At 47.4% G+C, this 14,866-nt stretch overlaps 1 protein-coding gene across 1 annotated transcript; it reads right to left on the reverse strand.

The window, feature by feature from the left end:
* Window positions 1–2,572: 2,572 nt before the first annotated feature.
* On the reverse strand, window positions 2,573–11,160 carry LOC100009787 (tryptase-like). The gene is made up of 6 exons (XM_007499310.3): window positions 10,782–11,160; window positions 10,196–10,244; window positions 9,324–9,483; window positions 7,723–7,997; window positions 7,025–7,170; window positions 2,573–5,411 (listed from the first exon to the last, which is right to left on the reverse strand). Exons 1-6 carry the CDS (start codon window positions 10,812–10,814, stop codon window positions 5,235–5,237), a joined length of 840 nt encoding a protein of 279 aa, XP_007499372.2. The 5' UTR covers window positions 10,815–11,160; the 3' UTR covers window positions 2,573–5,234.
* Window positions 11,161–14,866: the final 3,706 nt, after the last annotated feature.

Here is a 14,866-nt window from a genome sequence, read left to right on the forward strand (position 1 = left end):
CTCCTCTGCCTGCCAGGTGTCCATTTGTCTATCTGGTCATTTGCCTGCTCATCTGCATGTCTGGCTGGCATTCTGCCTGTGTATTTGTGCCCCCATGCCTGGCTCCCTGACTGTTTACCTCCTCCTGATTGGCTGTTTACAAATTTATTAAAGAGAAAGACTTGGGGCAAGGACATTTTGACCCCGAGGTTGAGCTGGAGTTTCCAGGAAGCCTGTAAGGTTCAGTGATGCCTCAGGGCTAGAGCTGGATTTCTTACAAAACTCATTACCTTGCATAAGGGAGGCGATCTTCCCACCGTCCTTTTCTTCTGAAGACCATATCTAAAGTATTAGGTTCCATTCTGGCTGCCACATCAAACGCTGGCAAAAAGGAATATTTCTAAAGAAGGAAAGCTAGGAAGGTGAATGAACTCAACACTGTGATGCAAGAATCAGCTTGATAAACTGAGGCAATCTAGCCTGGAACCTAACAGAGTTATTAGGGACCATATAGAAGCCTGCAAGTATTTGAAGAGCTGTTTGGATAGAGTGCTCCATCTGGAGTCAGAAACACTCTTCTTCCTGAATTTAAGCCTGACTACAGACAGTAGCTGTGTGACTCTGGGCAAGTCACTTAACCCTGTTTACCTCAGTTTCCTCAACTGTAAAATGATCTGGAGAAGGAAATGACAAAACATTCCAGTATCTTTGCAAAGAAAACCTCAAATGGAGACACAAAGAGCCAGACATCACTGAAAAACAACCGAACAAGAGTGATTAGACTTGTTCTATGTGGTACCAGAAGGCAGAACTGGGACAACAGTGGTGTGGGAGAAAAGGACAGAAACTCACAGGGAGGCAGATTTCTGAGCAACGAAAGGAAGACATTTAACAATGAGCCATTCAGGAATGAAAGGAGCTGTTTTCTGAGGGTCCTGAGTAGCCCCTCCTTATTCAAGACTTATTTTGACTGTTGTAACCCACCTCAATATTTAAAGTGCTATTGATTGACTTTCTAGCAGCTATATGATGGACCAAGTCCCTGTAACGATTCCTTATTATGTGAAGAAACTTCCAGGGCCACCCCTAGTTTAGGAAACTCCTTTTTAAGTAGAAGAAACATTTGCAATAAGTAGGGTTTACTTTTATGTTTTTCTCTTGCATGTCAAGTTGTTTTCTTCGAAGTATAACAACTTAATCTCATAGCTTGCATGCTAAGCATTCAAGGCTTTTTTAAAAACCTTTTTAATTTTTAAAAGAAATTCTCTCTCCCATTTTTTGAGAAGTCATCTCTCTCCCTCCTCCACTCTAGAGAAATAGTTGCTACTTCTGAGGTCATTCTCAGGACTATTATTAATTCCTAAACTGAGGAACTTGCCCTTACTGAGATAATAGCTGTCTCCAAAGGACTTTTTTTGACCTTTGAGAAAGTGTCCAATTATGGGTCTCTCTTTAAGAGAGGAATTACCTGTTCCCTCAGTCACTGAACATACTGAATTCATGCCATGGCTGAGCTGCCTGAAAGATAAACCTGAAAGCCAAAAGACTGTCATAACTTATTATCAGCAATGGAAGGATCCAGGACAAGTCCAAGGGACTCACAATGAAATGTTAGCCCCTGCCACAGAAGGAACTAATGGAGTTTGATTGCAGATGGCAGGATACTATTTTTCACTTTTTTCATGAATTTTTAAAATATGTGCAATATGTATTTTCTTCTTTTTTAAACCCTTACCTTCCAACTTGGAATCAATACTGTGTATTGGCTCCAAGGCAGAAGAATGATAAGGGCTAGGCAATGGGGGTTAAGTGACTTTCCCAGGGTCACATAGCTGGGAAGTGTCTGAGGTCACATTTGAACCCAGGACCTCCTGTCTCTAGGCCTGGCTCTCAATACACTCTCAATCTCAATCCAGCTGCCCCCTCAATATCTGTCTTCTTTTACAACATGTTGAAATGGAAATATGTATTGCATGAGGGCACATATAAAACCTATATCAGATTGCTTGCTGCTTTGGAAATGGGGGGAGGAGAGAGAGAGAAGAGAATTTGGATTGCAAAAAGTCATAAAATGAACCTTAAAAATTGCCTCTACACAAGTCACTTGACCCCTATTGCCTAGCCCTTACCACTCTTCTGCCTTGGAGCCAATACACAGTATTGACTCCAAGACGGAAGGTAAGGATTAAAAAAAAAAATTGCCTCTACAGGTAATTGGGAAAAATACAATAAAATATTACAGGAGAACCAAAAGACTGTCATAGGCTCAGCTGCACATACCCTGGCTAATTAGTGCTCCCAGATATTCATGGCTAATCACAAAGATAATCTTTTACTAGTAAATTAAGAAGTACAATGGGTTTTTTTTCTGGGTAAGCAGAAGCATTGCCATCAAAGAGTTAACCTGTGCCAATTGCATGGATGATGATATTGCTAGAGTGTGGCGGCTGGTGGAGGACTCTACAGGTCCAGAGGATTCTCCTCCTCACTTGGAAGCATTGAGGGGTTCCTGGAAACTTTCAAGCTCCCTGAAATCCCACTAACTGGAATGTGCACTTCAATAAGACACACTGGAATAGATGTGGGTTATAGATTGGTTTTTGCTTTCATCTTTCAGGACTGTTGAAGTAAAGTTTGTCATATGATTATTGATTAGAGACCTTTAGTGTTAGATTGTGAGAATGGGTAGGGGAGAATGATTGCCTCTTCAGCCTTTGGAATTAGCCTCTAGAGTCTAGGACATTGAGGTAGTGAGTTCTCTGGAATGGGAGGTCTTCAAGATTGGATGGTCATTTGTTAGTGAGGTCATAGGGGGAATACATGATCAGATATGGATTGGACGAGAGTCTCTCAATTCCCCCTTCTGATTCTGAGATTCAAAGATTCTGTATTTGTAAGTGGCGTTGGAAAACAATAAAAGCTGCTACCAGAGGCCCCTTTGAGGTTATGGAAGGCGGAGAGACATAGATTATCTATTCTTTATTCTTTCCTTCCAATAAACCTTCAAATAATACCTCCTCCAGTAGGCCTTCACATATCCCTTGTATTGTAGCCATGTGTAGAAATGTCTTTTCCTCCTTTTCTTAGAGGAGGATCTTTGTCCCATTTCTTGTTGTACTCCCTAGCACCTACAAAAGGGCCTTGTACCCAGGAAACATCTAATTAGTTTGTTGAAATGAACTTGCTTCTGCCACATTGGGGCTAGAAGGCCTGCTAGTGGAGGGGCTGGTAGCTACTCAATGAATCTTCTTCCAAGAATTTTTCCCCATTATTCTGTCTGGAAAAGAGGAATACTTCCCTGGATAGAATACTCAGAGCTCTTATTCCAGGAATGACACCCACAGAAGGACCACCGAGGAGATTCATGGTCCAGAAAACCAGTTATGGTACCCTTCCCATGGAACAGCTGTGACTCAGTGATTTGGTGTTTGCCTCCATGGAATTTCTCTAGGCATGACCCCATTTAATCGCTTTATAAACTCAGAACCTCAATCCATCTCCTCTTAGGTCTTCAGTGGAGAGCTAGGTTTCTGACTTAATAGAATGTAAACTCCTTGAGGGCAGGAACTTCTACATTTCTTTCTGTGTATCTCCCATACCTAGTACAGAGCCCAGCACAGAGTTAGTGCTTAATCAATCAATAAAATATATGCTTGTTGAATAAATGAACGAATTTAACTTGGCCTCCAATCCCGGTCCTCTCTACCGTGCCCCCAGCCCCAACCCAAGCTAGCTAAATGCTAACTGGTTTTCCAGGTTGACTAATCTTTGCCCTAGACTGAACCCTGCCCTCCCCTTTTTCTTCTGTACTATATTTTCTCCTTCAGACATACCAGTCTTTTGATGATCCCTTATACTCTCCAGGTCATGTCTGCAGAGGAATGTCCATACCACAGTCTCTGCTTTAACCAATTCCTTCTCATCTTTCAGGGGCCAGGGAAAGTCTCAGCCCCTCGTGGGATTAGCTTTTGTCAGCCACCATCAGGAAAGGGGCTGGTTTATGCTGGAAATCAGATCAAAAGCTGTTTCACGCCAGAAAGTGTAAATTCCAAATGAAGGCTCTGTGTGATTCTGAAGCTGGGACACCTCCAGAAGCTGCCTCACCATCCCAGGATCCGGGATCCTTCCTGGACTGACCTTTTGTGTGAGTTTATGCAATCGCCATTGGATCCGAGCCCTTGGCATTGGCACAGAGACGTGTTTGGTCCTGGTGTTTCTCAGAGGGCAAGGTTAAGTGTGGGCAGATGTGCTGGGTGCATAGATTTAGAGCTGGAAGGGATCCTAAAGGTCAACATGTTCAACTCCTTAATTTTATAGATGAGGAAACTGAGGCACAGAGGTATTAAATGACTTGCCCAGGATCACACAGCTATAATGATCTGAGGTGAGATTTGAATCCAGGTCCTCCACGTTACCCTTATAGTATTCTATCCACTATGTTGCCTAGCTGCCTTTCAGGCTCTGGGCTGACAACATGCTTTTGAGGCTCCCCTTGTATCTCCTATTAAGGAAGAATGCCAATGAAGGAGACAGTTCTCCCTCAGGAGCAAAACACAGGGCTAGGCACAAAGGAAAGATGAAGGAAAATGCTGAAAGACTTCTCTTTCCCTATCCCTATGGCCTCCGCCCTCTTGCTCTTTCCATCCTGTACTCCAGTCCCTCAGCGGAGATCCCTGGTTTGAGGAGGGACCCCAAGGGTGACTGGTCTCAGAGCTTCCATTCCAATGTCTCCTCACCACAGCTAGGAGCATTCAGGAACTACCAGGCCATTAGAAGGTTGATGGAGCTGACGCAGAAGGAGGTTTCTTTGCAGACAGTTTAATAGTTTAATTCCTTTTTTAGAAGAGAGTGGGACCCCCGTCCTTCTACTCACTCCATCCGTGTCCATTGGCCCTCCCCTTGCCTTTCTTCTGCCTCATCCCACCCCCAGTTCAGCCCACAGCCAGGGAGCACCTCCGGACCAGGAAATCTTTACCCATCAATTCTCGGCTCCTTTCCATGTGCCAAATCTCTCTTCTTTTCCCCTGAGCCCCTCCACTTGAGCTTGTTTTTCCCTTCCTGATGCTTGGGCCCAGGGCATGAATGGGGCTGTGATGGAGGTAAGTGCAGGGGGCAGGGAACATAGGAGCTAGACTAGGAGAACTGAGGAGAGCAGGAGGGACTCCAGGCAGAGAAGAGGATGGGGAGAGGAAGACAGGAAGAGCAGCCATGGGAAAACGGTGTCAGGATTCCGAGGTCCCCAGAGCTCGGGGGAGTCACGCCAATGCAGGGGGCAGAGGCACGTACTGACGGATCCAGGGCACGAAGGATGACACCCTGGAGTACACGCCTGGAAACTGAGGCTCAGCACAGCCCCAGGTGAAGCTCACCACACCCACCTGGAGCCACCTTCTGTTCCTCCCTTGACAGACAAGAGGGCCCCCAGAGTCTCCCTAGGCGAAGGGGTAGGAAGAAGAGAGTAACATCATTTCACAGTGTGCCAAGCCCACTTCATCCATTCTAGTCTCTATTATCAAAGCCCCTTGGTGCAATGGACAATCCAGAGACCATTGCAGAGGAGAAAACAAGGCCCAGAGACAGGAATGAACTTTCCTGTGTGGTCCCGTAGACAGGGCGCTCTCCTGTGGGGAGAGGATCATATTGGGTACCAGTGAAGGAGGGAGAAGGGCTGGTCTAGCCTCTTGGCATCCCGAGAGGCCTGCAGGGAAGAGGCCTCCTGAAGAAGAAACATGAGCAACATTTCCCAGAAGCCAATAGAATCTTGAACAATATATGTGCCGGATGGATGGCCCTGATGGAAGGGACCAGTAAGGCACTGGCTTTCCCCGGGATTAGAACCAGGAACGGGGTGGCTGGCGGAGCTGGAAGGCCAGGCACCGTTTTTCATGGAAGGCAAGAAGGGAGCTTTTGTGCAGGGGATTGGGTTAAATGGGAGGGACTCTCTTCCAGAGCTCTGCACCAGGGAGAGCTGAGGTCTCTGAGAAGAGTATTTGTGGGTTCTGCAATGGGTCAATGGCACACGCCGTTTCATTGTTCTGGGCCTCTGGCTGCCAGGATCCAGAGAACTTGGAGACAGGAATGCCCAAGAGATAAAAGGGCTCAAGATCCTCAGACTTCACCCTTCCTCGTTCTCTCATCAGAGAGGGAGAGGAAGAGGGAGAGGAAGGGAGGGGGTGAGAGAGAGAGAGAGAGAGAGAGAGAGAGAGAGAGAGAGAGAGAGAGAGAGAGAGAGAAGTGCTAGTGAGGAAGATGCTTTGTAAATACATGGACTTATTACAAACTGACTTGAATGATATTAGGTAGATATTAATCTTCATTAATTATAGGATGACAGACTGAATTGCTTGTCAACTCAGGAATAGGGAGAGAAGGGAGGGAGGGAGACCATTTGAAACATATAACTTCTGTGGAAATTTGCTATTCCATGTAATTGATAAAATAAAGTACCTTTCTAATGAAAAAATTAAGCATAGTGTTAGAGGTATTTGGGGCCATGAATAGACCTCTGGACTATGAATAAAAAGTACCTGAACTTGGGTCTAGGAGGCAGCAGGTGGCTCAGTGGATTGAGTACTAGGCTTGGAGTCAGTAAGAGCCGAGATCAAATCCAGCCTCAAACACTTCCTAGCTGTGTGACCCTGGGCAAGTCACTTAGCCTCTAACTACCTGACAAAAGAAGGAAATGGTGAAATGCTCCAGTATTCTTTCCAAGAAATCCCCATGGATAGTTATCATCCATGGGGCCAAGAAGAGTGGGCCATGGCTGACTGAGTGACACTTGAGCCTAACAGTAGCCCCAAGTTATTGTGTGGCCTTAGACAAATCTTCCCCCCTCTTGATCTCAGCCACATTGCACAGCCCATCAAAGAAATGAGGGATTGGCTTAGGCGACTTCAATGTTCCCTTGGAATTCTAGGGTCTGTGGTCCTCTGGGCTCCAGCAGGGCTAGAGCAATGGTGTTTGTGTCCTGGGCTCTGGGGGAGCTCGAGATGAGGAGACCCAGCTGGGAGCAGAGCTTCGGGGGGGAGGGTTTGGGGGGACTCACATCACAGAAGCTCTTACGCCCTTGGCCTTGGCCAGCGCACAGCATCGCATCTCCGATGGGCTCCGGATCGTAGAGGACGCGGCATGTCTGCGTGTCCACGATGCGCACGTCTACCTCTTGCAGCGGGTAGGACCGAGGCAGGGGCACTGTGGGCAAGGGCAGGAGATGGGGCGCTCGGCCTCCTGCTGCAAAGGGCCTCCGTGGGCACCATGGAGGAGTGGGTGGCTGCGGCTCATGCTGGCGTGGGCGGCAGAGCCAGATCACGAGCGGGGAGGGATACCTTGAGCTTCCCCAGACCTTAGTTCTCTTCTGGCTCTTGATCTCAGAGCACCCAAGTTTCACTGCTATCCCTCACCCTTTCCCTCTGGTGTTGCTGGGGGGCTGATGAGCCCATGCCAGGGTACCGATGATGGATGCTGTTAGACCAAGTCCTTCTTCTCAGGAAGTTTATACTTAAAGAGAAGAGCTTGGAGAGGGGATGCTTAGCCTAAAGTACAGAAGTTAGTGATGGAGTTTTAGCCAGATCTAGAAGGAAGAGATCTTCTTTGGGGGATGCAAAGGGGTCCCCTGAACCCGTGTGGTTTAAGGAAACCTTTTCTGGTGCTGCTCCCATCAAATGCCATGTGTGTGTATATGGGGTAGGGTAGGGTGCCCACGGCAAGAATGGGTCACCCCAATCCCACTTCCCTCTATCTCACCATTTTTCCTGATATCCCCCCAGCCAGTCACCCAGCACAGGGTCTTCTGGGGGACCCGAGTCCCAGGTGGGGCCAGAGTGATGGGCTGGATGAAGTTGGAGAAAGGTACAGGTCTTGTGATCTTCAGCAATGCCATGTCTTTTCCATGAAGGGCATCCCCGTCATAATGGGGGTGCAACACTATGTGATGCACAGGAACTAAGATGGAGTAGCGGGGCTTGGTATAGAGGATCTGTTCCCCCAGTTGGATCTGCAGGTCCCGGGGATTCAGGGAGCTGTCAAAGGCAGAAACAGGGGTCGGGAGGCCAACAAACCCAACAAACCCAAACTGGTTTGCAATCACAAGCTCTGAGGTCGTCCTGATATCTCCTTGCTATGTGACTGAAGGCAAGTAAGTCCTTTGTCCCTTCTGAACCTTAAATTCTATAACCTGTAAAACAGGGATAAATAACACTTGGGTTACCCTCCAGGTTGCCAAGGAGACACTTTGAGTGCCTTCAAAGGCTCTGGACAATGCGAGCGATTATAATTATAATGATGGTCTAAGGAACAGAGCATAGACTTAACCTCCTAAAGGAGGAGTGACCCCTTGCCAGGAGGCACCATGGGAAGCTACAATACTGCTCACTCCGGATAAAAAACCCAAAGCTCTTACTTTCTGTCCTAGCAACAACTCTAGGACAGAAGGACAAGGGCTAGGCAAACAGAGGTAAGTGACTTGCTTGGGGTCCCACAGCTAGGAAAGGTCTGAGCCAGATTTGAACCCAAGTTCTCCTGATCCCAGGCCTGGCACCTAGCTGCCCCTCACTTGGGACATTTTCAAGGAAAAGAGAATCTCAAGGCCAGAAGGCACTTAAGAGATCATTAGATCCCACCCACCCACTTTACAGACGAGGAGACTGAGACCCAGCTAGGGACAACGACTTGCTCAAGGATGTGCAGTGGGTCACTGGCAGAACCGGGTCAAGAATCCAGATGTCCTGACTCCTAGGCCAGAACTCCATCTGGTACGACCCAGAACTTCATGCCCAAAGGGACCTCTTGGATTTGTAAGTTTTGCTGTGCTTGTGAGCCTGTTCCAGTAATGGGAAGAGTATTGGACTTGGAGTCAGATTCCAGCTGGGATTCTTGCTACTTGTATGGCCTTGGGCAAGTCACTTCCCTTTTCTGGTTCTCAGTTTATGTTGCGATATATAAACGAGAGTGCGAGCCCAGGTGATGGCGAGGGAGCCCTTTTAGTTCTGACCTTGACTGTGCCTGGCTCCTGGTAACTCTAGTAGACGATGTTTATGTCTATAACGGAGAACAGAATGTGCTCTTTTCTGTTTTTGTTAAGGCAAGAAAAGATGTATTAGAATGCTGATAGGGATGTGTGATCTTGAGGAAGTCACTGACCTTTGGTGGTCCTCAAGTTCCCCTGATGTTTAAAATAGAGGAATTGGATTTGATGATCCCCAAAGTCTATTTCAGGCCCGACATGTCACCTTTCTCCAATGCCATCCCCACCTTCCTGTTCAGTGGTAACTTCCTCAGGGGAGGGGTCATTCCTGTGTCCCCCTCCCCCTCCCTTGCCCACTCTGCCCGGTACAGAGGTGACTCACCTGGGCACACAGTGGGCCGCAGTCAGTACCCATTGACGGCTGATGAGGGAGCCCCCACACACATGCTGGCCACGCTCCCGGAGGCTCACCTGCCACGGCCACTGCCCCCTCTGGGCAGCCCCGCCCCCCACAATTCGAGATTCCCAGGAAGTGCCCTTTGCTGCCAACAGACGGGAACAGCCATGAGAGCAGCTCCTGGAGAGGCCAGCTACGCCCCCAGTCGGTCTCCCGTCCTGGCTGCCCTTTGCACCGGAGGCCCCACCCACAGGAACCCGACAGGGTTCTAGGCTGACTCTGCCATTGATGCCCAGCCAGGTCCCCGCTCTGTAACTCAAGTTTTAGTCTCCGAATAGGCCGGGCCTAGTTCACAGACGAGGCAGTGGAAGGGCACTATTCGAGTCCCCCGTTTTACTCAAGGACGCTGAGCCCACAGAGGGAAGGACTGGGTTCGGGGTCACACAGCCAGCTGGCGGCGAATCCAGGACCCAAACCGAGTCTTCCTATTAGGCAGGCAGAACTCGGAGGGGCAGAAAAGCGGTGCGAGTGAGAATCACGTGCTCTCTCCGCTTTCTCCCTCTCTCCTCCCTCCCTTCCTGGATTCTGGGCTCTCCCTGGGGCTGCCTCTCCCTTTCCACTCCCCGCAGCCCCCAGCGTCCCGGGGAAATGCAGGCTCCGGAGAAGGAGAGTATCTGGGACATTTCCTGGGGCTGGGCCGGGCTCAGATGGGAGCTGGGGGCAGGCAGAGCTAGGTGAGATGGGGACGGATGAGGGAGGCTGCCTTGGTTCCAGACGTTCCACTCCTAGGAACAGGAGAGCTCCAGCCCATCCCCCTTCTCTGCCCTCCGCACAGAGCCCTGGGACGTCCTACGTACCCTTTTCCCCCAGGAGCAGAAGGCCCGAGAGCAGTAAAGACAGCAGCGCCTGGAGGCGGAGAGAGCAGAGGAGAACGGGTCAGCCTCTGCTGAGGCACCCTCTGAGGCAGACAGGTGGTCGGGGAAGTGCCCCTCTCGGTGCTGCGGGGTGTTCAGAAGCCCAGGCCTGCAGAGAGGGCACCCCCGGCTTGTTCCTACTAGCAAGCCGCTGGACAGCACCCCGAGGCTCCTTCTCCAAAGCCCCCACCAACTCATGCAGGTTCCTCAGAGTTTCTGGGGAAGAGGCAGGAGAAGACTGGTTGAAAGCGGCTGGTTCGGGTTTGAGGCTCCTTCCCGTATAGAGAACAGCAGGCAGACGCCACATTGAACACCATTGGGACCCAGTCTGACTGGAGCCTTTGGAAAGCCTTGGGAATCCAGCCATTGGGACCCAGTCCGACTGGAGCCTTTGGAAAACCCTGGGAATCCAGCCTTTGGTATCCAGTCCGACTGGAGCCTTTGGAAAACCCTGGGGATCCAGCTGGCTTCTTCAGCCACCCTCCCCTGGCCTCGCCATCAGAACCTCCCCTCGTTCGACTCCCTTTACCTGTCCTGGGAAAAGCCCTTTTCTAGTAGTCATGTCCAAGAGCGGCTGTGGCCACCAGATCTCTCCGGTCCTATTCGGCACTCACTGTTAACAGTCCAGGTTCATTTGGCAAGCCTGGGATCTTAACTTCCCCTTCCCATTCCAGCTCTGTTATTGTTGGAAGCCATCACCCCTCCTTCCTCCGCCTTCTCCCTACAACTTCTTCCCTGCCTTGAGCAAAGGAGACCCAAAGAGGAAGAGTCACAGTTCCGAGGGGGACTGGAGGGTTGAGGCTGGATTGGGATGTGCTAAGTTCTGAGGGTCCTTAGGGAAGTGGGGAGGATTTTGAGTGAGCCTTCCCTGCCCTGGAGTTCTAAGGACACAGAAGATGAAGGCTAGACTGGAAGCTACCTGAGGGCAGGAACAGGTCCCTTGTTCATTGCCCAACTTGGTAGTGCTTCTCACAGAGGGGGCGATTAATGAAAGTTTATGGAATCAAACTGGCCCCATTTTTTTGTTCAAGGTTTTGCCTCTAGGCTCAAAGCCAAGATAGATTCTGCAGTGTTTCATGCTTGCCACCAGTCACAACTATTGCCCTTATCTCCCAATTGGTTGCCACAAAAGGTGGGGACCCAAGTTAGTGGCTTGGAGAAGCTAACCCTGACAAAGTTGAGGGATCCATAGTCAGGAGTGTGCAAGGGCCAGCCTGAACTGGCTCACTAGCATGTTTAGTGTGAGCTTTTACACTGGAAATCTGCAAATGCTGCAAATCAAAGCATGATTCATTGTTATGTGGATTGGTTAAACTTAAGAAAGCAGGTTAAACTTAAAAAAGATGCTGTTTCTCCTTTTTTTTCAGAAGCTAGTTGTTAAAAATATTCTTTGGGGTAGCTAGACAGCACAGTGGGTAGACCTGGTGTCAGGAGGAATTGGATTCAAATCTGTTCTTAGACACTTCCTAGCTGAGTGGTCCTGGGCAAGTCACTTAACCTTGTTTGCCTACTCTTTGCCCTTCAGTCTTAGAGTTGTTACTAAGACAGAAAGTAAAGATTAAACAAACAAACAAACAACAACCTGTCTGTTATCCAGATATTACAATGTGTAAGAGGACCCAATTGAGGCATAATGAAATCTCTTTCCCTATCCTTACCTTCTCCTCTAGGACTTGGTCCCTAGACTCAATCCAGTCACTACCCCAAGTTATCCCACCTATCTACCTCTGTGAGCAGACCCCATACTCAGTGTCATCAGGATCCAGCCAGATTGGAGCTTCAGGGAGGCTATGGGAATCTGACATTGTCATGGGCAAAGTCCACCCTTGCCTGAGACTCCAGGGTATTCCAACTGGTGGCTAACAATCAGTCAACAAAAATAACAAATGGAAGACAGCTTAATCATAACAGCCATGGGATTGCTTTGCATCTGACAGCTGCTTCACTTTCCCGATGTCTGATCTTTATTTTTATACCAATTCTCTTGGCACGCATAAACACAAAATCAAAGAGAGATAATTGGAAGAGTGATACATAAACGTTTAGCAAATCACTTGATTAACATTCTATATTCTTGTATTGTGATTACAGACAGAATAAAGGTTGCACACAAGATAAATGATTTTTGTCGCAGGTGGCTTGATTTTCTCATTACCCTGTGAGAAGTTTTAAGCTTACAAACAAGGAAAATTATGTATTGCTTTTAATAAAATGGAATAATTAATCAGCAGTTCTTAGAAGACAGTTCAACAATCATATCATGGAGGCTGGGGGGTCTGGGAACACAATTCAAATTTAGACTGGTGGCTTGTAGGGAGTTACTGATTTGTGTGATCGAGTCACTGAGGCATACCGAAGCTTGATGTACTTGTACTTATCGCTTGGGTCTCTATGATTGATTTGTGTGCTGACTTCATGAGAATAGACTTCTGTATGTGGGAAAGTATTTGGCTTGGCCTGTAGCTGTGGTTTTGCTGGGAATTATGTACCTAAGTAAAAGTTAACCCATGATAGTCTTTTTGGGATTGGGTTTGAGGGTCTGGTCTTTTGGTGGTGTTTTGGAGAATTAGGGTTCAGGTGCTTTGCTCTTGCATTATTTCTTTTGAGACTAGGGGGAATAATAATCATGTCAATTCATAGGTAAGGGGCATTGATGAAAGAAGTCATGCAAGGAGAGAGGCGGAGCCAAGATGGCAGCCTAGAAGGAGCAGAAGTTCAGACCTCTGAAAACCCTTCCTTACCGATCACAAAGTGCATGCTCCTAGGGGACTGAAAACCAAACTTAACAAGACAGAGCCAAGGAACCCTCCTGCTGGACTTAATTCAAAAGGTAGGCTCCCCAAAAAGCTGGAATTCGAGAACACTTGGGTTTAAGGGGAAGACAGAAGGAAGGTCGCAGGACCCATCCTCCCTCCCACCCAGAGCGCTGAGATTCCAGCAGCAGCGGGAACTTCTGGGTGGGTAAAGGTGCTGGTCTGAAGGGCAAAGCTTGAGAGCAGGACTGGACAAATTCAGAGAGTCCAACACAGATGGTGGGGAAGGACCTAGAGAGGGAGCATAGACCTGGCAGCCTGGCCAGAGCTTTGGAGACCCTCCATATTTGTTCCAGCCTTCCAGGAAGTTAGGACTCAGAGTAGTTGGGTACCCAGCCCAACTAAGTTGACCTTAATCCCATCAAAAGTCTCCAGAACTCAGGGAAGCCCAGGTTCCCCACCCATCCTCATTGACTGCTGGACTTTAAGCCAATCAAAAGCCTCCAGAGGATAGGGAAGCTCAAACCCCAACAAACCTCCACCAGAGACTACACCATGAGATCTTCTGTTAAAGCTCCAAGAGGGGAGACTGATAGAAGCCCCCCCAAAACAAAAAAAAATGAGAGGAACAAGAGCACAGAAAAATATGGGGAGTAAAGAAGGGGTGAATTTGTGCAAACAACAGAAAAAGAAGAAAGAAACTACAATAGACAGCTTCTACTCAGCAAATGGAATAGAGAGGGAGAGATCAGCAAACAATATATTAGAAACCCCAGCGAATTGGATACAGGCTGTGGAAGAACTCAAAACACAACTGAGAGGCTGAAGACAATTGGGAAAAGAACTTAAAAATTAAGATAAGTCACCTGGAAACACAGGCACTTGAACTAAAATGAGAAAATAGTGTCTTGAAAGTAAAAATCAACCAGCTGGAAAATGAGGCAAAGGAAATGAAAGATGAGGCAAAGGAGATAAAAGACGAGGTAAAGAGGATGAAAGATGATCTTCAAAGAAAATCAGACCAGATGGAAAAGGATGACCAAAAAGACAGAGATGAAATCCAATCTTTAAGAACCAGAATACAACAACTGGAATTAAGTGACCTCACAAGGCAGCAGGACACTATAAAACAAAACAAAAAGAATGAAAAAATTGAGGAAAATGTGAAGCATCTCATTCATAAAACAGACGATTTAGAAAATTGTTCAAGAAGAGACAATTTAAGAATAATTGGACTACCAGAAGACCATGACAAAAGAAAAATCCTGGACATAACACTACAGGAAATTATTCAGGAAAACTGTCCCGATATCCTAGAACAATAGGGGAAAGTGGAGATCAAAAGAATCCACAGATCATCCCCTGTATTTAATCCCCAACTGACAACACCAAGAAATGTTATAGCCAAATTCAAAAACTATCAGACCAAAGAAAAGATATTACAAGCTGCCAAGAAGAAGCCATTCAGATATCAGGGTAACATGGTGAGGATAACATAGGATCTGGCTGCATCCACACTGAAGAACCAAAAGGCATGGAATATAATATTCCAGAAAGCAAGGGAACTAGGTCTACAACCAAGAATCAAATACCCATCAAAACTGACTATATTCTTACACAATAGAAGAATTCCAAGCATTCATAAAGAAAAGACCAGACCTGAACAGAAAATTTGATGTCCAAACACAGAACTCAAGAGAATCATCAAAAGGTAATTAAAAAAGAGGTAAAAACAAAAATTTTTAAAGAGACTCAATAAGTTAAAATGATATGTATCCCTATAAGAAAAGAGGTCATTGGTAACTCTTAAAAACTGTTGCTATCACCTGGGCAGCTAGAAGAATTACACTTAGAGGGAACA

This window comes from Monodelphis domestica, chromosome 7 (assembly GCF_027887165.1).
Source record: "Monodelphis domestica isolate mMonDom1 chromosome 7, mMonDom1.pri, whole genome shotgun sequence".
Taxonomy (NCBI): domain Eukaryota; kingdom Metazoa; phylum Chordata; class Mammalia; order Didelphimorphia; family Didelphidae; genus Monodelphis; species Monodelphis domestica.

Coding starts and splice junctions, on each gene's coding strand:
- LOC100009787 (XM_007499310.3), bottom strand. CDS start 10,814: ATGACTACTAGAAAAGGGCTTTTCCCAGGACAG. Junction 9,484..10,195: donor TCTGCTCCTGGGGGAAAAGG/GTACGTAGGACG, acceptor GTCTGTTGGCAG/CAAAGGGCACTTCCTGGGAA. Junction 5,412..7,024: donor GGCGTAAGAGCTTCTGTGAT/GTGAGTCCCCCC, acceptor CCCTTCGCCTAG/GGAGACTCTGGGGGCCCTCT.